Consider the following 23,072-nt stretch of genomic DNA (forward strand, 5'->3'; position numbering starts at 1 on the left):
AAGTGAGCCAAATTAACTGCTTATTAACAAAAACTAAGCTTCTGTGGAAGAACAAGATAGAATTGAGAATTCACACAGCTCAGGATACAATCTAAAATTACAAGACATACAAATAAAAAGGAAGAATTGACTCACACTCAAAAGAAATGGAAACCTTACCCGAAGATGACTTATATATTAGGGTTAGCAGAAAAGAATTCTAAAGCAGCTACGACAAATATCTCAACATTATAAAGGAAAATATGTTCTCAACTAATGAACAAATAGGAAATCTCAGCAGAAACAGCTAAGAGAGTATGAGGCATGCCCTCCTTGAGATGCAAGGCACAGGACAGCCTAAAGCTGAAACTGGAGGAGACACGAGAAAACTCCTCTGGAACCTCCACCCCACTCTAAACACACTGTATTTATGTCACAAGTGTAAGCCTGCTGTGCACTGAGCACATCACAGCAACAACAAAACAAACTCAGCCCAGCTCCTGAGTAGATTAGCTCAACATCTCACATTTAGCCGAAGGAAAGAGGTGCCCATGTCAAGGCATAAAACCACTCTACTGTTCTACGCATGATGTCCAACTTCCAACAAAGAATTATAAAATATACAAAAAAACAAGAAAAAAACCAGTACCTCCAGCTCACTACATCAAGACACAAAGCAATCAATAAACCAGACTCAGATGCAGCACAGACGCTGGAACTATCTGATGGGGCATTTAAAGTAACTATGATTTCTAAGTAAAGTCAGCCAGAAAGAAAGAAAAACACCATATGATATCACTCATATATGGAATCTAAAAAAAAGAATGAGAAAAAAAAAAGAGGACACTAATGAACTCATCTACAAAAGAAACAGACTTGCAGACACAGTCAACAATGTTACAGTTACTGGGGAAAGGGGGTGGGAAGGGATAAATTTGGGAGTTTGAAATTTGCAAATGTTAACCACTATATAAAAATAGATAAAAAACAAATTTCCTGTGTACAGCACAGGGAACTATATTCAATATCTTATAATAACCTTTAACAAAAAAGAATATGAAAATGAATATACGTATATATATATGCATGACTGGGACATTGTGCTTAACGCCCCAAAATGACACATTGTAACTGACACATTGACAAACTGACACATTATAACTTCAATATTTTTTTTAATTTTTAAAAATTAAAAAAATTAATAAAATAACTATAATTAATATGTTAAAGCCTCTGGTGGAAATAGCAGACAACATGCAACAGCCAGAATTTCCTATTTGAGTCTCACTTACAGTTCCCATCTCTCTGCTGACATTAGACAAATAAAACTGTGAGAACCAAATCTCTGGTTCTCAACTGAGGCAATTTGGCCAATATACCAATGTCCTGAGGCATTTCTGGCCGCTACAACTAGGGGGCTGGATGCGGCTGGAACCCTGGAGGGGGCTTACCATCTAGTGGGCAGAGGCCAAGGATGCCGCCAAACATCCTCCCACGCACAGAACGGAGAATGGATTTTACTGCATGTAATTCTTTTTATCAGCCGGTATAGGGGGTGGGGGGATAAGATGCACACTGCAACAAAACTAACCTAACTGTACCACAAGAGCATGACACAGCCACCCCAAGAGGGCGAGAGAAAGGGAGCAGACCTAAGTAACCTTGAGAAGAAAGGTGCTTTGGCTGGATACTCTCAGGCTAAACACAAAAAAAGAACTGTCTGCAAACACTGCTCTGGTAAATTTGCTTCTCACAGGGCACGGTTTAGCAGTCCTGGGGCTACTGGACATGCGTACCAGGGGCCATCAAGTTAAGTAAATATGCTGCAGATAACGAGAGCTAGGTTTCTCACTTTTAGGAGAAAGAAGTCACAAATGAGGAAAGGGAGAAAGCCAGATGCACCCTCAGGTGCAGCCTGGAGTCAGAGGCATCAGTATAAACGCACGATTTCTGACAGACAGACAGACAGACAGACAGAGAACAGTCACAGGTGTGTATGCAGGGGCTGGTGCACCTACATACAGACTCCCTAGCTCCGTCCAGAGGGGAACTGCAGGCAGCGAGCATCACTGGCACCCAGATCTTACTTTCTAAGTGCCCTCAATTCCACAGCTGGTGCAGGAAAACCAAGGCTGGGTCATCTGAGGTGTGCAAAGTGAGAAAGCGCTTTGGGGCTTGGGTGGGACTTGGGGCGAGGGGAGTAGAGAAAAGAGGAAAGAGCTCCCAATGGCCACAGTTGAAATAATATGAGCAACAGAATAAATAATAGTAATGGACTATAACCCACAGAACAAAATAAATACCCACGGGTCTATACTAATACAAATAACTATAAATATAACAATAAATATAATAACGTAATATACATAATTCCTTACAGGAAGATGAGGAAACAGAAAATCACCGCCAGAACATGGTAATAACTGCTGCAGGCAAAATATACAGCAGACGCTAAAATCAGCAAGAGGAAGTTTAAGCAGAAATAGGATATTTATTACTTACCAGCAGACAACCACTGCAACCAGCGATCAAGGTCACGTTACAGTTACACGTGCCCCTGATGTGGTGGCACGCCAAGAAGGGGCACCCTTCCCAACAGTACAGAACCTCAACATGACACACCCAAACTGACAACCTGCTGCAGACTGGCGAGACCTGAGGAGGTGAGAAACTAAACGCAAACCGGGATTCTGAGTTTGCTCTGGAACAGGAAAGGGACATCAGTGGAACAAGGGGTGAGATCCAAAGCCTGGTTCAGTTCCTGACACTCTGACCACACTGCCTATGGTCACACAGGTGTTCACGTAAGGAAAGCTGGGTGAAGAGTTTACGAGAACTCTCTCTCAAATTTTTATAACTCTTCTCTAAGCCTAAACTTATCTCAAAAGAAAGAGTTTAAAGACAGAGAGAGCACCTTAAACAAACAGTGCAGTGCCTACTCACCACAACAAGGTACTAATGCAACTTACCTTGAAGTGCATTAAAAAAAAAAAGATGAACTGAAGGAAGGGTAGGTGGATGGGCAAATACATGATAAAGTGACTGCAGCAAAGTGCCAGTGAATCTAGGAAGAGGGCTGTGGATATTCACTACACAACGTCTTTCAATTTTTCTGATGCTTGAAATTTTTCATAATAATGTGTTGGGAAAAACAAAGGAGGCCAGACAGTTTAGTTTATCAAGACAAACACCAGGAACCACAGGCAATCGAAGGAAGGTGGGCAGGGACATCTATTAAACTGTAAATACAAAAGGGTAGGATTTCTATCTGAATTTCTCCCTGGAATTTCCCAGCTAGGGCAGGATCAGAATCTGATTTAGATCTACTCTTTGGAGAATAAAAATTGCTGTGAGACTTTTTAATACAAAGTTCTTTTCCTTCCAGCTTAAAAGTAAAGAGAGAACTTTTAACAAAGATTTGGCTTTCTGGTAAAACCTCCTAACTTTGTATCACATTTATTAAATATACCTTTACCATAAATCAATTTTTTTCAAGAAACTTAAAAATTTTTCACATGTCTATTCTCAAGTAATACAATTAGACAGATGATAACAGCATGCATTTCTTTGAGGAACGTGACTGTACTTGGACTAATCAGCTTCCTCAGATACCTGTACGTCTCAACTGATGACACTAGTGTGACTCACCCAAAGTCACACGGATGCTGGGCAACCCCGGCTCCCCAACCATCAGCACCGTCTGGCTGAGGTCTCTGCTTAACCCCGGACCTTTAAGATCACAATGCAGGCGGGGGCCGTGCAGACCCTCCCAACTATTGGTACCCACATCCCCGGCAGCAGACCCACCCTCCACTGCTCGGGCTGCAAACACAGGCTCACATCTCTCTACAGAGATTCAGTGAAGTAGCATAGCACCTGTCACGACACAGACTGCCAACACCAACAACGGATTAGCCCATTTATATAACAGATCTCTAGTCTAAAACACTTTCCTGCAAGTGATCTACAAGCATGATGAAAAACAGAACCAAAAAAACAGAACTTCTATAAAATATTTAACTGGAAAATACAACAAATTCTCTAATTTAAGTACAGTAGAACAAGCAGCGGCACCTTTCAATTGTTCAGTAACGAAGCCACTGAAACTTTCAAACTGAAAATGACAGATGGTGTTTTTTGATTTATGCCAAGACAAATGAGACAATTAAGAAAGAAAAACAGTTAACTCAGAGCTCAGACTCCTACTCTATTAATCACAGTTTGGATAACCACTGTGGCTTTTTATGACCAAGAATCATTTGGTTGTTCTCAGTTTTCTAAGTGTTTCCTTCCCTAGTGATGGTTTAAGATAAAAGATCACACTCTCAACAATTCTCAGATAAAATTCACCTAAGTGTGTTTCCCTCTCTCTTGTTTTTGCAGCTCCGACTAAATCTGATTAAGAGTTGTGACAGCAGGAAGGGGAGACTGAGACCAGCCTTCACACGGCCTCGCGTTCTCATGGTTTGTCATCAGGAGCCCCCACGACTCCAGGTGATGCGGGGGCCTTGGAACAAAGCAGACATGAGTCCCCGACCTCGCGAGCTCCCCACCTGGGGGGCAGGCAGTAAGCTAAGGTAAGTGCGCCACACCGTGTGGCCAGAAGGTAAGTGCTAAGGTTAAAAAAAAGTTAAGGGGAGAGAGATGAGGGAAAAGGTGTGGAGGAGAGCGTGCGGCTCACCACTTTCAGCACAGCCTCAGGGCCTCACGGCCTCACGAATGTGAGATCTGAGCAGCCCTGAAGGCGGGCGAGACACCCAGGCGAGTGTGGCAGCAGAGAAGAGTCAGCTCGAGGTCCCAGGTCAGGAGTGTGCCTGGCTGCCCAGGGGACAGCAAGGAAGACTGAATGGCCAGGCAGAGTGACCAAGAGAAAAAAGGGATGAAGCCAGGCTGGAGGGTCTGGAGGCCACTAAGAGAAAGCCAGCAGAACCTGGAAAGAGGGAGCCGGCCAAGGGCTGGGAGTGGGACGACAGTTCCACCTTACGTCCTTTAAGACCAGGCTGCCTGGAGGGTCAAGGGTAGACTGCAAGGGGCATTAGAAACCTTCGGCCAGAATCCAGGTGGGAGCGGTGGTGGCTCAGACCCAGGAGGTGGTAGGAGAGGGAGGGCAAGGCCCTGGTTCTGGGTGGACTTGAAAGCAGAGCCAGCAGGGTTTCCTAAAGAGCTGAACAGGTCCCAGGAATGGGGTCTGAGATAAAGAAGGGAGGAAGGAGCCTCCAAAGTTTCTGGAGGATGAAACTGTCATTAACTGAGGCAGGGAAGACAGGCTACAGGTAGATGGAGCCTGGGAAATGAGAGAATCCTGTCCCGGACAAACTCAGTCTGAGGGTCTCCAGTATCGAACTGGAGCTGTCACAAAGGAACTGGATACACAGTGTCAAGTCCAGAGGAACAGGATGCAGACATCAACTGAGGGGCAGTAACCACAGCCCCAAAACAGGATGAAGAGAGAGTGAGCGCAGACAGACAAGAGAGGCCCATGGACACTCCACCACTCACAGGAGACGGAGGAGGAAAAGCAAGAGTGGGTGTGAAGGACCAAAAAGAGCACCCGGAGGAGGGAGGGCTCAGCAGGGCCTGGGAGGTGGGCAGCTGGGGCACCACGCCACCCACAACCTCGACGACAGCGGCCATGGTAGCCAGTGAGGGTGCGAGCCCGCGGCGGGTGTGAGAGCCTGGGGAGCGTGGGAGCCCTGAGCCAGGTGCTCACGATCATCCCCGAGTCAGACAAAGAACAGCATCAGAGAGGCCGACAGTCCATACGCGAAGGCCGACGACCTCCCCACACACATACAAATCCCGGTGGATTCCCCAGGGCGGCGGGGGAACATGGTAAAGATGTAAACCGTCCACGCTGTTTCCTCAGCAAGAGGACCCGCTGAGGGGAGAAGAGACCTCAGGTCACGGCTGACGAGTGACCCAGCGGCTGAAGCAGGGTGGAGGCAGGTCTGTGCAGGGCCGGTGGCAGCACCACCATCCTGGGGTCCGCTGTCCCCCCAGGGTGCACAACCAGCTTCTCCACGTCCCGGGCTCGCGGTGGGGGGCCAGGTCCACTGTCAACTGAATCTCTCCCGCCTGGCGCTCCCTGAGGCCCACGAAGCCAGCCCTCAAGCTTCCTTAAGGGAACACTTCCCCCAAGTCTGCTGATTCCTCTCCACACCTGTCAAAACCGAAACCTGTGGTCTCAGCCCCAGAGCCCGACTCCCACACCAGGAGCGTGTGCAGGGGCTGGGTCCGCCCCGCCGAGAGGGGCCTGGCTCCCAAGGGTGCACACAGGGCCCAGCGTCTCCACACCCATCCCAACGAAGCCGCCTTTCCCAGAATCAGGCCTGACTCCCACATCCATTCTTCCAAAGTGCTTCAGCACCATATGGAGGAGGCAGTGGTGTAGGAGACGGACCCCCGTCCTCGAAAGGCAGGAGACCTGAGCTCTGGGGCTGCGTGGAAACGGGCACTCGATGGACCTCAGCTTCAGGGTCTCGAGTCCCTCTTACAAGCAGCACAGAGATCAGAACAGTGGGCTCGGGAGCCAGGCTGTCCCTCTGTACTGCACATTAACCACGTTACCTAACTGTGCTCATGAGCTACCTGACTTCCTGAAGCCTCACTTTTAGCATCTGTAAAACGGGACAACGAACCCCATGAAGAACAGTGAGAGCGCAGTGCCCAGCACCAGTGCGTGCTCACCCCCACCAAGACGTACAAGTTGTCTTCCAAGACGCGTCTATCAGTGACTGATCTCCCATCTGTAGTTAAGACATGACACTAGTAAACTTCTGATAAAGAAGTACACTAGACTGGTAGAAATAATGTCAAGAACAAAAACGCCCAACAAGTTAGTTGGTCAAAAAGTCAGAAAAATAAAAAATGAACAAGCAAAGTGAAACCCATGGGATGCACCTTGAACAGGGATTTCCCCGTAGTTTGGTCTCTTATCTGCCAGGGCCGCCAGGGGTTTGGACGTGGAGATGGGTCCGCTTATGGAATGTCTCTGAAATCAGAAGGCAAAGGTGTTCAAGTTAGCCTGCACATGGACCTGGCCTCTCAAAGAGACTAAACACTGCCGGAGTAAATATTTAGTTTCGAATTTGCATAGTTCCTTCCACATTGTCACAGTAAGACTGAAACACACACTCCTAGGGGCATCCGTGACCAGTATACTGTTTTAAAAATGAATACAGAGGGATCCCACCTGCCCCTCACTCACCAGTTAGCAGAAGTCGGTCGTGCTCCTGTGGGGCCGCTCGTGCCCTGGTTCCAAGCGGATCTCACTCCTGTCACCCGCTCACCAGCTTCCCCCTCACCACTGCCCAGGTGTAAACCTGTCATCCCAACTCAGCCCCCAGCCTCCTCAGCTCTGTCCCACACACGCAGCCACAGGTACCCCAGACACCCAAACCCTCTCCATTCTCCTGCTCCGCTTCCCGCTCCTTGACGGGCTCCCAGCACGGCACCTGCTCAGGCCTCCTTCCTCGCTCCCCGGCCCTTCACCCCGCTGACCTCTGACTCCCCATTTCACTCCCCGCAGAGCCTGTGAGCCGCTGGCTTCTCCACATCCTACCAACACTGGATATCAGGAGTCTCAGTCTTGGTCACCCCGAGGGGTGTGCACTGGGATCTCGCTGTGGACTTAGCTTTCATTTCCTTGATGATTGACGATGTTGAGATCTTTTCACCTGTGTACTGGCCATTTGTGTCATCTTCTCTCAGGAAGGGACTTTTCAGATCTTTTGTCCATTACTTACTGGGCTATCTTCAACCAAGAAGACAAACAAGTCTTCTCTGAATACCAGTCTTTTGACAGATAAATGAATTACACGTATATTCTCTCTAGTCTTTCATTTTCTTATTGGGAAGTTTCTTTCAGAGAATTTTCAAATTTTGATGCCCAATTTATTAATTTTCTTTTATAGTTCCTCCTTTTTTGTGTCCTAAGTAAGAAATCTTTGCCCTGTTGAAGTCATGGAGATTTTCTTCATGTCTTCATGTAGAAGTTCCGTAGTTTCAGCTTTTATACTTAGGTCTATAGTCATTTTCAGTTTTTATAAATGCTGGGAGGTGAGGGTTGTGGTTATTTTTTTTTCCATATGGGTATCTATTTGCCTCGGAATCCTTTGTTGAAAAGGTTATCCCTCTCCCACTGAATTACCCTGACATCTTTGTTGAAAAATCACTTGACCTGGATTTTCTATTCGACTGATCTAATGTGTACGTTTAAACTGGTATCAGTACCACACTGCCCGGGTTACTCTAAGTACTATAATCAGGGACTGTAAGTCTTACAAATTTGTTTCTTTTTTCCCCAGATGCTTTGGATATTCACGGTCTTTAGAATTTCCATATAAATTTTAAATTATACTATCAATTTCTACCAAATAGCATGCTGGGATTGTAAGCAGGACGTGTATCCTTCCATTTATTACTGTTTAACTTCTCTCAGCGTGACTGTACAGTTTTCATTATAAGGCTGTGCACCGTACTTTATTAAACGTATCGCCAAGTATTTCAATGTCCAGTTGCTCACTGGACTGGCGGAGCCTAAGAGACAGCAGGAGGGTGCTCAGATGGAAGCGAGTCTGCCATGACCTCACCCTGTAAGTGACATGTTGTCACTCCTGCCACACTCTACGCATTAGAGCGAGTCACCAACTCTAGCCACCCCTCAGGAGGACTGAGTGCAGCTGCAGCAGAGCCCGGGTAAAGCCAGCGAAGAGCTGCCCAGGCAACCCAGAGAAACGGGAAAACCTGGGAAACTACTGTTTTAAGCTACTCGTTTTGAAGTGACTTGCTGTGTAGCAGGGGCCGAGATGTGCCAACTACACAGCTGGCCCTTAAACAACATGGTTTGAGCAGCGCGAGTCCACGATTACGCGCATGTTTTCAGCAGTAAATATTACAGCACTGCTCGACCCGCAGATGGGAACCCACAGGTGTGGGACCGTCGATGTGGAATCACAGGTGCGGAGGGCTGACTGTAACTTGCTGGTGGATTTTCGTCCATGCAGAGGGTCGGTGCCCCGACCCCCACGCTGTTCAAGGGGCAACTGTACATGCTACTTAGGGACGTGTCTTAGTGCCGCGGTTAAAAGCATGGTCTCTGAAGCCACACTGTCCAGGCTTGAATCCAGCTCTACCACTTCTTAGCTGTACACCCCTCAGCGAGCTGTCAACCGTTCTGGGTGTCAGTCTCCACATGTGAAAGGTAGGGGTAACAGTGCCAGCACCCAGTAGAGCAGTTGCGAGGAGGGAAGGAGTTAACGTTACAAAGCACGTGGAACCGCGCAGCACATGCTCAACAGTCTATCACTGTGCTTAGAGATTTTCAGAAGAATAACACAATGGACAGCAATATAATTTCCCTTAAAGAATACTCCTCACAGCATCTTAGGGAAACAATCCCAACTACATCCCTCAAGAAGCAGTCACTCACCCCATGACGTGGCGTAAGTGACTCTGAAAAGAACTAGCTTGCAACGCTCGAGGCCCCCAACCCCCGCGGTCACGGCCTTACCTGCATAGGGGAGACAGCGGCTGCAGGGGGCGTTTTCATAGGACTTGGACTCAGAGGCGTCCGAGGAATGGCAGCTGCAGTCGGGCTGGGCACTGGGAGAAAAACAGACACACAAGGTGTGACAAATGCGTCATGGTGCAGGGGAGGCTTTTCCAACTGCTCTGCCCTAAGGGTTCACCTGAGTAACCAGCGCTCATGCTCCCTGGAAGATGGCCCTACTGACGCCTCACCTCCGCTGAACACTCCCGGCCGGTAGGGGGCGCTGCGCTTCCCCAGACGAGCTGTGCTTCCCTCCAACCCTGGTTACACCATTCACTGCACTTCTGCTGTTTAATTAGCTTACTCGGTTAACATGCTCCATAAAGCAAGGAAATCCAAGTTCCCTGTGTACTAAATGAAGGCAGGCTGGGCTGTGCTCACCTCTCCTCACCTCCCCCTGCGGGGCTCACCACATCCCTTCACATGAACTTCCCATCTAACACACGGATGTGTGGATACCCGCTCACACGTCAGTGTCCCTCTCTGGACTGAACTGTTCAAAACTAGGATCCGTGATTTATTCACTTCTAGCTACCTGGGCTTAGCACAGCTCCTGGTAGCCGGTCCATAAAGAAGGTTATTCGTCCAAAGCGAAATTAAAACCAAAGCGAGACACCCCAGTGAGATGAGGCCCACCGTGCAGAGGAGCAGGACGAGCAGGTCAGTGCGGAGGCTCCCGTGCACCAAGTTCTCAGACATAGAACTACTATTTTCAGACGCATTTTTTGATTGAGATAAAATTCACATAATATGAAGTTAACCATCTTTTAAATGCACAGTTCAATTAGTACATTAGCAACATGGTGCCACTGTCACCACCACTGTCTAGTGCCAGAACGCTTTCATCATCCAAAAGGAAACCCAGTACCTCTGCAAGTAGTCACCCCCATCTACCCTGCCCCGGCCCCTGGCAAACACCACACTGCCTTCTCTCTACGGATTTACCTACTCTGCATATTCCACATTAAGTGGAACCTTACAACACTCAGCCTTCAGTGTCTGCTTTCTCGGCCAGCCTGTGTTCGACGTTTCCCCGCAAGGCAGCGTGTGGCAGTACTCCATTCTTTCCCGCGGCTGAGCGCCACGGACAGACCACACTCTGCTCATCCTGTCACCAGCTGATGGACACTGGGGGTCCCCACATTTTGGCTACTGTGAACAGTGCTGCGATGAACACAGGTGTACAAGTGTCTGCCTGAATACTTGTGGTCACTTCCTTTGCATATATAACTAAAAATGAACTGCTGAACCATTTAGATGTATTTTATTATGAAATACTGTTTTTTCAAAAAATCCATATAGAAACAAATTATCTTTCTGCATTAAAGCTCATTTTATTGTTATTATGAGTAACTGCACAATTTTAACTTAGTGGAGACCCTGCATCACCACTTGGGTTTAGAACTGTAATCCACACCCTCCTGGTACCTCTCCCCAGCGCGTTACACTCAGGGAGCCACGGACAGCAGTTCCGGGCACATCCGTCTTGCACTGTCAACGTAATTATCTACGTACTTTAAAAAACAAAGTGAGATCACACTTTAACACTCGTCTGCAACCTGCTGTAAAGGACCGCAGGTGTATTTAACATGAGCACTTTGAGATCCACCTCATCCTTACTAAAAGACGGATTGTATTTTACTAAATTAATGGGTCAAGGGTGACTTAACCCTTTTAACTGCCACTGAAGCAATTTCCAGATTTCCTGTTTTTTCAAACAACACTATACTGAAAACTCTGTACACACGCATCTCTCTCTTCCCCTTGTGCTGGTATCACGTGTAACACCTCCCAGGTCTGTGAATACGGCATTTTAAATTCGAAAATACTGTGTAACTGCCCCCCAAAATCTGTACTAGCAGTGTGTGTGAGTATACAAGTGAGTTGTGCTCTAATTTTAAGTCAAAGAAAACGAATTTGTGTCTAATCATAGAATACAGATTCTGGCAACACTACTTTTATTGGAGTGAATTAGAATAAAGCCTGCCGTGAAGTTCAAATAATTTCTAGAGTAAAGTGGAAACTTTAGGACACATGACAGTGAGTTGTTTTTAAAAGCTATATCCCTCTCCCTCCCTGGAGCTGAGGAGGCGAGGACAGGGAGCCCAGCCACCGGAGGGCAGCAGGCCGAGCTTCCAGGAGAGAAAGGGTGTGCGTGTCGAGTCCAGCTGGTTCCTGGACCCAAGTGCAGTGCAGCTTGGGTACAGAGGGTGGGGAAAGAGTGGTTCCCCTAGGGTAAGAGGAGGCAGGGTCAGACTATGCAGGCAGCTAGGATCTGAATTTCATTCTAAATGTAATAAGGCAGTTGAAGGATTTTAAGCAAGAAAAGACCTTTCTGTGATGAAATGAAATGGCCAGACTAAATAGGAGGTCATGAAACTGGCAGGTGACGATGGCCTGAACCAGCAGCTGACTGTGCCACCCAGGATGGGAGCAGAGCACAGACGTGCGTGTTGGAGGCTGGACGCGCTAATGGATCAGGTGTGGAGTTGACGAAGGAGGGGGATTTAAGGAACCAGGAAGGTTCTTAGATTTCTGGCTTAAGTAACTGCCATTTACACAGGGGAAGGACGGAAGCTGAGAGACATGAGCTGGTGCCAGACGCAGGAAGATGTCTAGGAGACACCTAAGTGTCAACGTCAAGGAGGCACTTTAACACACAGGCCTGAGGGGTTAGGAGGAAGGGAAAGGGCAGAAGTCACACACCTGGAAGTTTCTAGGCACAGAGAAGATACTCAAAGTCAATGCAGAGACACCTCTGCACAGGGCAGGACACAAGTCTGACACCAAGATCTCTGAAGCTGACAGGTCCCAAATTGCCTATCACGCTGCACCTTGTGGTAAGACTGACTTACTGATATGAGGTGAAATTTAGTGAGGATGGACCAAGATGGCGAAGACCACCACGCAGACCAGAGGACACGGCCCACGAGCACGGCTGCCTGCCCCCAAAACAGCAGTAAGGCGCTACCTTGAGATGCGCTGTCAAAGGACTTGATGAGGGTCTTGACCGTGGGCGTCGGCTCAGAGGAAGTCGAGGACCTTCTACTCAGGCCCATCCCCTGCCTTAAGGCGGCCAGGTCCCTCTCTACAGCGTTCATGTAGTTATACACCCGGCCTCGCTCCTCTTCTTGCCTGAAAACAATTTTGAGCGCAGGGCATTTTAATAAATACACTGGAAAATACACATTTCCCCTTCCCAACTGAAAAGCATTAAAAAGTATCAGTTAAAAAACAAAAATATTATCAGTTGAGCTGAGTAAATTACCTGATCTAATATTCCCATCTGCTTGGTAAATTCCAGGAAATGATATTAAAATTTTTATATCAGGTTATCCTAACTAGGTTAAGTAACCATCAGTTTCCATTTTCATCTAAGTAAGTGTAAGGTGAGGACATCAGTAATCAATTAGCAGTAAACTGGGAGGCAGACTGGCCAGGTTTGTGACTCAAGCTGGGAGTCTCAAGGTTCTGTGCTGCTGAGAAGGCTCGTCCCAGGGGTCTGGGACTTCACCAGGACGTGCAGATAATCAGCACCAGCTCAATCTAACACGTCACATACAGATGTGGAAATACAAAGAAATGAAATCAAAGCCCATATTCTTAAAATTAAAAAAAACAAAAACAAGAAATGGTGTGGTCTCCAAAGAGAAGTTCTACAAAGGGAGAAAAAGAAGGAAAGAAAAAATGCCTGGACCATATTGGTAACATGGGTCTCCTGGACGCTCAGTGTGAGGAGTCTTGAGTCGTCTAAAAGGATCAGTTCTGTCTCATTTCCAGACAGCTCTGCCCCACGGAGCTGACCCCACAAAAGTTTTCGTCTGGGTGAGATTTCCATTGCAAAGTTGGCCCATGTCATGTAACTATCAAGTATGTTTACCACGGACAAAATTAAGCCAGTCCTTGAGAAAATTTGTCTTCGGTGGACATTTGGCTCTTCTGACAGAGTTTCTTGCCTCAAGATATACCAGAGGGTCTCATGCTCAGAAGTTTTAATAGAAGACGTACAATAGCAATCACCCAACTTTTTGGTCTCAGACCTCCTTTCTACTCTTAAAAATTAATGAGGACCCCAAAGAGCTTTTGTTTACGTGGGTTATAGTGACTGACAGTTACCATATTAAAAAACTAAGAAATACTTTAAATATTTAATCCATATAAAAAATAAACTCAGGGCTTGTTAACATATTTTTATGAAAACAACTATGTTTTCCAAAACAAAAATAATAAATAAGAAGAATAGCAATGTTTTAACATTTTTGCATATCTCTTTAATGTCTGGCTTAACAGAAGACTGAGAGATTCTCATTTCTTCTGTATTCAATCTACTGAGATATGGAAAAAAGGCAGGCCTCGCAGTCATGTAGCTGGAAAAGTGAAGACTACTGTAATGCTATTAAAAGACACAGCCGTGGCTCTCTGGATAACTGGCTGCCCTTCCTCGATCCCACACTGAAGCACAGCAGCCTTGGCAGTTAGTTACTCAAGGTTAGTTAGGATGTGGAATCTGAAATTGTATTAATGAGCACCCCCCAACTTGGTCCACAAAGACCCCCGGTCCACCTGGCACTTCTAACGGACCTGGGTCTTGCGCCCGGGAAGGCCTGTGTAACAGCACGCACTGGTCATACGGAAAATACGGGTTCACTGAGTTACACGGATTTCCCAAATGCTGACGCCTGGCATGATACAATTTATTTTTAAAAGTCCCTTGTTTCTATCACTAGTAACCTCATCAGGAAGTTCTTTAAACATGGGAAGCTGCCGAGCTCACAGCGGCACGTACAAGTTTTCCAAAATCCTAACACTCCCCTGAAAGCCCACATTTTATAATTGGTACCAAATGCTGTCAGCTGTTTCCCTTGAAGTGACAGGGCTCTCGTCATCATTTTTAGGAAACATCCACTAAATACCAAATCTGGGCCAGCCGTTCTCCAGTAAAAATTTTCATTCCGTGAAGGAAGAAAACAGCACAGAGCACAGCGGGCCGTGGGGCCCTGCCCAGACAACCCTGGCTCGCGTGGGGCAGAGGCAGCAGAAGCACCTATGTGCTCCTCCCTCTGCGCCTCCCAGAGCTTCAGAGACAACACACTCAAGGAGCCAGGCAGCAGCGCTAACGATCCCCTGGAGAGGGAGGGAGGGAGGAATGAACAGATGGAGCACAGGGGATTTTTAGGACAATGAAATTACTCTGTATGATACTACAGTGGTGGCTGCATATCATTATGCATCTGTCAAAACTCATAGAGTACAACATCAAGAGTGAACCCTAATGTAAACTGTGGATTTTGGTTGATAATAATGTGCCCATGTTGGTTCATCGGTTGTACTAAACATGCCACACTGATGAGGGATGTTGAAGGTAGGGGAGTATATATGTGTGAGTGGGGAGGGCTATGTGAGAACTTCTCTATATTTTCTGCTCAGTTTTGCTGTGAACTTGAAACTGCTCTAAAAGAATAAAGTCTATTTAAAAAAAAAAAAGATCCCCTGCTCCACCAAGGACATCTTCAAGGGACACCTGCACTGAGAGTGCGACTTGGTGCCAAGGCCTGGATCCACCAAAAGTTTACGTCTGCTTCTTGCTGTCTGTGTGAAAGTCAACACAGCTAAAGGGGCAAACAACACTCAGTACCACTGCGCAGTCTGCCCCCGAAGAACCCCTGAAGGGCTCTGGGGACCCCCACTCTATTAAGACTGGCTAGAATACACGAGACGTGGTCCTGAGCACATTCAGGTGTGTCTCACACCAGCCTGACAACAACTGGTCTCCTCTCTAGAGGTGAGCAGACTGAGGGCCTGGCCCAGACCTCACAGCCAGAGAAGGCAGAGCTGCACCAGGGCGAGGTCTGTCTGCCCAGGGTCCACAGGGTCAGGGCTGGGACGCGGGGACGGAGGACACGGGGGAGCCACTAGGGGTCGTGTGCCAGTGGTCACTCTGGCCCCCTAGAGGGGTGGGTTACGGACACCAACAAGTCTGAAAAGCCACACTATACTGTTTCACAGGTGTCATAGAACGGGCCCAGGAAAAGTGAGTGACTTTCAGGAGACCCAGACTCAGGCACACCGGGTCAGACCCCACATTTCTCTGTAATATCCCATCACAAAGCCAGGACTTAGGTGCTCTCCACTGAAGCGTAAGTGCACAGCTGGTTTCTCAGGACATACTTGCGTGATTTTATTTCCTCCAATTCTTTTGTGAGCTTCTCATTTTTCTCTTGAGCCTCATGTAACCGGCGCTTCAGATCACCAATCTCCTCCTGGGCTTCGGACTTGATGTCATTTGCAATGACCACTGCGGTCTGGAGATCAGCCTGAAACTGCCGCCACTCCGCCGATTCTTCCTACGTTAAAAAACTAAATTTTTATTTCCAAAAGAGAGCAATAAAGACTTATTTAAAAACGATAAAATGTGTTTATGATTAGACTGCTATAATGCACTGTCTCAAATGATGACTGATTTCTTTTAAACCCCAGAGAACTGCTACCACTTACTTCTAACGGATAATGTATTACCAGCAAGCTTGTTCTTAGTGAGGAAAAGATTTTCCATCTGATTGTCTACTCAAAGAGTGCTCAATGTTAATGAGGAAAGCGTCAAGCCTCCCTTCTTCATGCAAGTTTCACAGTAAATCTTACGAAAATAAACACAGTATCCAAAATTTACAGCACTTTACCTCTGAAAAGCTCAAGAAGGTAGAAGAGTGGTGTGTGAATCACACTGAAAGATTTTACAGTGAAAAACTATAAATATCCTGACATCAAAAACTAACAGGAAAAAAAACTATCAAAAGGAAAGGAAAAGGAAGAGGAAGCCAGAAGCAAACACCACACTGGATCTGGGCGGACAGAATCACACAGAGAGAGGCGCTGAGGACCAGCAGGGTCTGCTGCTCCCCTGGCCATGGAGGGTGTGCATGGTTCCCAGGGGCCACCTCCCCCCACCAGCCACAGCTGCCTACCCGTGCCCAATGCCCCCGCCCCAAGGCAGCCTGAGCAACCGAGGCTCAACCCAAACCATAAGCTGAGCTCCCCGCCCTCCGCACCAGAGCAGCACAGCCATCTACAGGTTGGTCACATCCACAGGCGACCGAAAACTCATAAGAAAACAGCTTAGTTTGGGACACTTTATAATCAAGAGCTAATAAACTTCCTTTCCAAAATATAACACTTGCTTCCTAAACCCATCTTTCTGAAATGACTACTCATAAATTACTAGCACATTCTTCTGTCCAGAATCGAGTACCAGCCGGCATCTGAAGTGATGGCATTAGCTTCCTGCCCACACCCGGGGGACCAGTACTGTAACCACCCCTGGTGAACGAGGGCACAGTCAGCAACTTCCAGAAAACTCCATTTTGACGAGATAACACAAGGAGAGTTCTCCTACCCGAAGTCTCCTGTGCAGTGTCTTGATTTCTCTTTCCATGTCATGTTTCTGGTCCTGGAGTTTTTTAACCGTATCTGAAAAGACCACAAAAGTTTAAATAATTATTCTTAAAATTGTGTTTGAAAAGAATAATACACAGGGATAAGGTACCTAAATATGACATTTTAAAAAATCATCCTGCCCAAAACCTTTTATTTTTAATATAAAACTTAAAAAGAAAAAAGAATACTCAACCCAAGTATAAACCAATATTACTTTGTAAGGAAAATATCAAATTTAAACCACTACGTCTGGATTACTTCCTTCCTCAGTGTCTTAATTCTGAAACAAAAAGTTAAGTACAATCAATTGTTAGAAACACACACACATTGTTGGCTCACAACCAATCAAAACAACATTGACTGCTGTTAAAATGTGAGCTTTTAATCAAAAGGGTCATTAATCTAAAGTAGTTATGCAAATATAACTTGCTTTACAAACTAGAATAAATTCCAGAAAAGTGGTGAATTAGTAAAATTTTTACAAAATTAATTACATACTAACTTGGGGAGCTGCTGTTTAATTCTATGGAAAGTCTTTTTACAAAATAAAGGGTTAAAGTAAATCAATACTCCTCACATAACTTCTTGCACAATTTGTATTTCCTTCTGACAATTCCACACACCGCGAATGTCTGACGAGCACACTAATGGGCAAACAGTGGGAGGGGTGCACCGGTGGACGCACAGCCAAGGCCTGTCCCCTGGATCCAGAAACACACTGGGAAGTCACAGCCTATTTGGAAGGTTCTGCTCAAAAATCCCTGCGTGAGGGACACGCCTGGGGGGGGGGGGGTGCCGTGCTGGTGCCACTCAGCAAACCTACCGCAGCTGGCCACTCTGACAGCTCAGGAACTGTCCCCCTCTCTCCGGTTAAACACCAGAAGAGGCACTCACACCCGGTGACAAGTATGCTGACTGACTTCACTTACGCCCCTCCCAGCAGAGCCCTGTCCTTTCTGCACTCCAGCTGTCCTGTACAGCCTTGTCTCTGTTACTGCCAACACAGGTTCATTTCTGTCCCTACCCAGATGCTGAAAACATCCCAAAGTCAGGAGCCATGCGGTTGAGGTCACAGCCCCAGCACCTGGCACGTGGTAGGCCTAAAACGTAAAGTAAGTGTATAAGCATGCGAGCTAGTGGACGCAGCAGGAGAAAGCAATACTGAGGTCACTACCCAGGGTCGTGCGTCTGAACATTCCCGAGACAGGACTTCACTCTTTCCTGTCAGGGACATCCAACTATGGACACTGGTGTTTCCGAGTGAACATTCCCTCCCATCCCTTACGCCCAGCAGAGGGAATACCTGCGTGCAATGACACACGTAAGCAAAACACCTCTCTCAGGCTAACAAAGTGTTAGCGTCTATGCAGACCCTAAGGCATGAGCTTTTTCTTGGACGTTTTCCCTTAGATTGCTCCTGGGTGGCTTCTCTGTTCCGTCAGGAACCCACTCTGCTGAAACCTTGGAAACCTTTCATTCAAAGTTGATACGTTTGTGTTCCAATGTTTTTAAACCACATAAATTCACTTTGGTAACAATATAAAACCTAGAATATTTGTAACAATTATATGTGTAATAATTACTGTAAGTGTATAATAATGGTATGTTTTCTAAAACTGGATTAAAAAATGAGATAAAACATGGGTGAAAAAAACTAGCCATTGTCAGTAGTCAACCTCCTCCCGTGTATTACCCTAAGGTTGTTCAACAAAGTTAAGGCCTATGAAATAAAAAGTTCATTAATTACTTTTACTCAGTAATTCACTAAACAGCTTGTTAAGTACCTACTTTGTACTGGATTTTTTTTTTACAAGGTACTTAAGATACAAGAGGAAGGGAAAAAGGTATAGTCCCTACTCTCTTAAAGACAGAAAATAAGATGTTCGTGTATGCAGAGGATTAAACTTTTACAATCTGTCTCTATATAAGCTGCTACAGACCTCACTTCACCTGGAAGCTGAGGGCCAAGTGAGACATCCAATTTGGCTGAGGGGAAGCAGACACCAGGTAAGTGGGTGAGTCCATGACCCTGCCCTGCATTCAGAGAGGCACGGATGGCTCTGGAACTAGCAGGGAATTTGGCTCCATATGACCCAACGAGGTGGAATCAAGGGTTTGGCAATACTACCAAACACAGACAAGGACAGAAGGTAAAACGTGTGTGGAAAACATTAGGGGCTACACCTTCACTTACGCTACACTTAGGTGCAAAAAGTTTATAATAAAACGAGCAAGCAAACAAAAAAGTGTATAATTTCTCCTCCTCTGTTGAAAATTGCTTCCCTTTTCTTCCGGTCACATAGGACATACATACCGTTCGATACCTCACATGAGACACACGACAGCCAATCTCACGGCAGCCCACTTCTAACACCTGGTGCCTTGATTCTCAGGTGACACTGTAAGTCACATGGCCATCTCAGACTGATCACAAAACCCCACATTTCATTCATTTCTTCTGCTCTCATCCTTCTCTCTTTACCAGCCTCTCCACACACGGCCACAGGTGCCCACAAGCCCTGCTCGTCGAAGGGCGCGCGCTGCTGCCACATCTCCGCTCGCACAGAAGGGCGCTGGCGAGCGGCGGCCATCGGCAGCACTGTAAGTGCACGACAAGCGTCTCTGGGGAGTTGGGTTTAAACTCCGCAAACGATGTCTGTAGCTTCACTTTGTAACATAAAGCAATACAAGTGACAACAGTCTTTTTTCCTTGGAAACAAAGAAGTCTTGCTTCAGGTCTCCCTGAGAAGACACTCAGCAAAACTGCCGTCAGCCCAGTGACCCATCAGGCCAGGCACACGAGGGCAGCCTCAGCCTTCACTCCGGAGCCTCTAAACGCAGGTCCCCTCTTCAGTTTTTCTAGTGTGAGGGACACTGCCACCTACTGTCTGCAACTCGGAAACAACATTAAATTCTAAGATCTCATTTTTGTTGTTGTTGTTGTTGTTTTTAAGAGAGGGAGGCAATTCGGTTTATTTATTTATTTAATGGAAGTACTAGGGATTGAACCCAGGACCTCATGCATGCATCTCATGCATGCTCTAACACCTCATTTTTTAAAATTACATGTTATAACTCAATTTTACAATGTTAGTTTTAATTCTAGAAATCAGATAAATTTCTGTTCTCATTGCTCTTAGTCCAACTTGGCTCTGAACAATTCTGGGCACTGCCCTGCCCATTTAATAATGGGGTTCATAATCTTTCCACCCCCAAGACCTACCATCGCCAGTAAATCACCACCAGGCCTCCACTCTGGCTCCAGCTATGTGCCCATCACACCACAGCTACCACAGCACAGGATCAACCTATGGCCCCTGGGGTGTAAAGTCATGGAAGTTTACCTGCCACCTCTCCTGCCCTCCAAATTCAAGAAAACCCTTAGGGTACTGACACCCCAGTACTCAGTCAGACTCTTGCCTCTGGTCAAGGGCCTCCAACTGCCATCAGGTGCAATTTTTAGAGGAAGGGAAAGGACCAGAGAAACCTATTAGTGAAAACTCCACGCCCCAGGGCAGGGGAGCCACGCAGGCACTGTATCCGGCCACCAGGCCATGACTTCACTGCCAAACCAGAATTCCTGAGGCAGGAAGACACAGATGAGTTTCAAACGAACCATTTACTACCTCTTTTTAAAAAACTGCATTCATTTTTATCCACCCCCCCCTTAAAAAAAGTGAATATAATGTTTTCCCCTGATTCTAAAAGTAATACAAGCTCACAATAAGAAGTGTGGAGAACAGAAAGAGGCGACAAAAACAAGACTGCCCAGCATCTGCACTTGGCGTGTATCCCTCCAGACTTCGTACGTGTAAATATTTATTTTTTTAAAGAAAAATGAGCCTGTACTATGCATACTGCCTCAGAGGCCTTTCTACTAAGCAGTGGATACTGGACACCTTTATCGCAGCACCTCTGCGGCAGCCACTGGATGTATCATGGTCTGTTTAGCAACCTCCTACTGATGAACAGCCAGAGTAGATCCAACTCCTGTTATAAACACGACGAGGGTCTTACATAGCCGTTTAGATGTTACTTGAAGACACTTCCTAGAAGTGGAAGAAGTGATGAAGGACTATTTGAAACCACCAACAGGATCTGAGTCAACCCTCTAGAAGGTTCTAGCTCAAGAACACAAAACTTTTTTTGGGAAGTCACCAAGTTACAGCATTTCTGGTACAGAATACACTGGAATCCTTAAGGAGCACCATCATGCCTGGCTACCGTTTCAGTGTAATGCTGTATTTAATATGTTCATGGTTTTGTCACAGAAGTAGGACACTCCCTCCACCTCTAGGGCACGTCTCCCGGCCTGTGCACATGGACTTGCCTGCTTACTTTCCCTGGTGAAGAGGGAGCCACGGGAGGGGCGGGCTGTGCACGTGGGCCAGTAACTAGACTCCCACTGGTGAAAACACAGGCAGTTTCCAAGTTTTCGTGGTGACCAGCAGCTCTGCAGCAAGCATCCACACCTGCACAAGCATCTGCAAACTCAACCGCACGTTTCTCAAGAGCAGATTTGCGAGATCACTGTTGTGCTTTAAAATCTTTTTATCAATACTCCAAAAAGGCTATAGCATATGAGAGGACCCTCTTCTCCTCTCTCACATGTTAGCAATCTTTTTAATTGTTCACACGTTTTTGGGAGTCAAGTACCTTTCTGTGCTTTTTCTGGCCTACCTATTCATACACTTGACTTAGCTAATGGGTTATCCCAGCCTTACTGATGTCCAGTCTCTTTATGTATCTGATACGCATTACACATCTTTCTCCCAAAGTCATTTATTTCTAATACTTTGCTGAACTGAAAACTGTAATGTTACATAGTCAAATACGAGACTTCTCCACGAAGGCTTCCCAGGATTCCGCCTTCCAAGCTCTTCCCACCACAGTCCCACAACACTCCTGTTTCTCTGCTCCTTCTCCAACCTCAAGCTACCCTTGCTCACCACTGTCGCCAGTGTTCCATGATTCGGTCAAGCCCTGTGTTGGACATCAGCTGGGCCTCAGTCTCAGGTGCTACAGAGGGCAGGACAGGGGCAGTGCTTCACTGCAGGCAGCCCCAGAGCGTTACTGTGCAAACAGCAGGTGGCTGACGCAGGGCCCGAGCTGGACCCGAGATCTCGCTGGTGCCACTGCTCTCAGCACCAATCCGCTCTGGCTTGCCGCACTGGTGGGGAAGTTATTAACTTTATTTCTGGGGGCTCAGCTGAGCTACTTCTTTCTCCTGTTTCTCTTTTAAGCTCTTCTAAGGTATTAAAGTGTCTAAGAAATGCTGGTTGGCCTTTCTTACCTATAAAGGTCAAGGATGATTAATACCAGTGACTTGTGCGTGCTTCTCAACAACTGTGATGTGACTGCTCCGTCCTCAGGCCTCTCCCTTCAACCTAACAACCTGCTACGGCTCGGCTGATGACAGGGGCCGGTTGGGGGGGGGGGCGCCCTATGGACGACAGCAGAGACCGGTAGGCCTCAGCTGAGGTGACAGGTGTATGTGGGTTTCACCGCTGGCCACGCTGCCCTCCTCTATGCGGTCTCCCCTCCAGACGGCGGCGGCCAGCAGCTCCCTCAGGTGTAGCACTGATGTCCGCGCGGAGCCCCGAGCACTGCCTTAGAGAAGAGCTGAGCCCCGCAGCAAGCTCACTGGCTCTTCTGTAGCTCTGATTTGTTGTTTAAATGATTCGGTAACTTTTAACATTAGCTGTTAAATTTCTCAGTTCCAGAATACCTACTAGGTTCTTTTTTTTTTTTAAACAGTTTTTCTCTGCTGAGACTTGCTATTTGTTCATCACTACGAGCAGAGTTTCCTCTACTCCCAAGTACAGGGTAACAGCTGTTTTAATGTCCTATCCACTAACTCCAAAGTCAGGATCATTTTGGGGTAAATGAGTGACTGCTAATGGGCACAGGATTTCATTTTGGGGTGATAAAAAAGTTCTAAAACTGACTGTAAGTGCTGGTTGTTAAAGCACTCCACAGAAGAAAATCTCAATTTCTCAGTAAACAGTGTTCTGGCCATCACGCCCCTGCACCAAGGGCTGACTCAGCATCAATCCTGACTGCTAGAATTCTCTAGGGAAAAAAATTAACTCCTATCAGACTCCGGAGATTT

General features: G+C 46.7%; 1 protein-coding gene across 3 annotated transcripts in view; it reads right to left on the reverse strand.

The window, feature by feature from the left end:
• Positions 1 to 23,072, reverse strand: part of SPECC1L (sperm antigen with calponin homology and coiled-coil domains 1 like) — a 112,531-nt gene that overhangs the window by 45,734 nt on the left and 43,725 nt on the right. For all 3 annotated transcript variants that reach the window (XR_004316732.1, XM_032471985.1, XM_032471984.1), the window contains 5 exons: positions 16,920 to 16,993; positions 15,698 to 15,873; positions 12,501 to 12,664; positions 9,491 to 9,582; positions 6,880 to 6,970 (listed from right to left, as the gene is read on the reverse strand). Coding sequence is in view for 2 of the 3 variants with exons in the window: in XM_032471985.1 (XP_032327876.1) it covers positions 6,880 to 6,970; positions 9,491 to 9,582; positions 12,501 to 12,664; positions 15,698 to 15,873; positions 16,920 to 16,993 (597 nt within the window). In the remaining variant the exon portion in view is untranslated. The remainder of the gene's footprint in view (positions 1 to 6,879; positions 6,971 to 9,490; positions 9,583 to 12,500; positions 12,665 to 15,697; positions 15,874 to 16,919; positions 16,994 to 23,072) is intronic.

Source organism: Camelus ferus, chromosome 32 (genome assembly GCF_009834535.1).
Source record: "Camelus ferus isolate YT-003-E chromosome 32, BCGSAC_Cfer_1.0, whole genome shotgun sequence".
NCBI lineage: Eukaryota > Metazoa > Chordata > Mammalia > Artiodactyla > Camelidae > Camelus > Camelus ferus.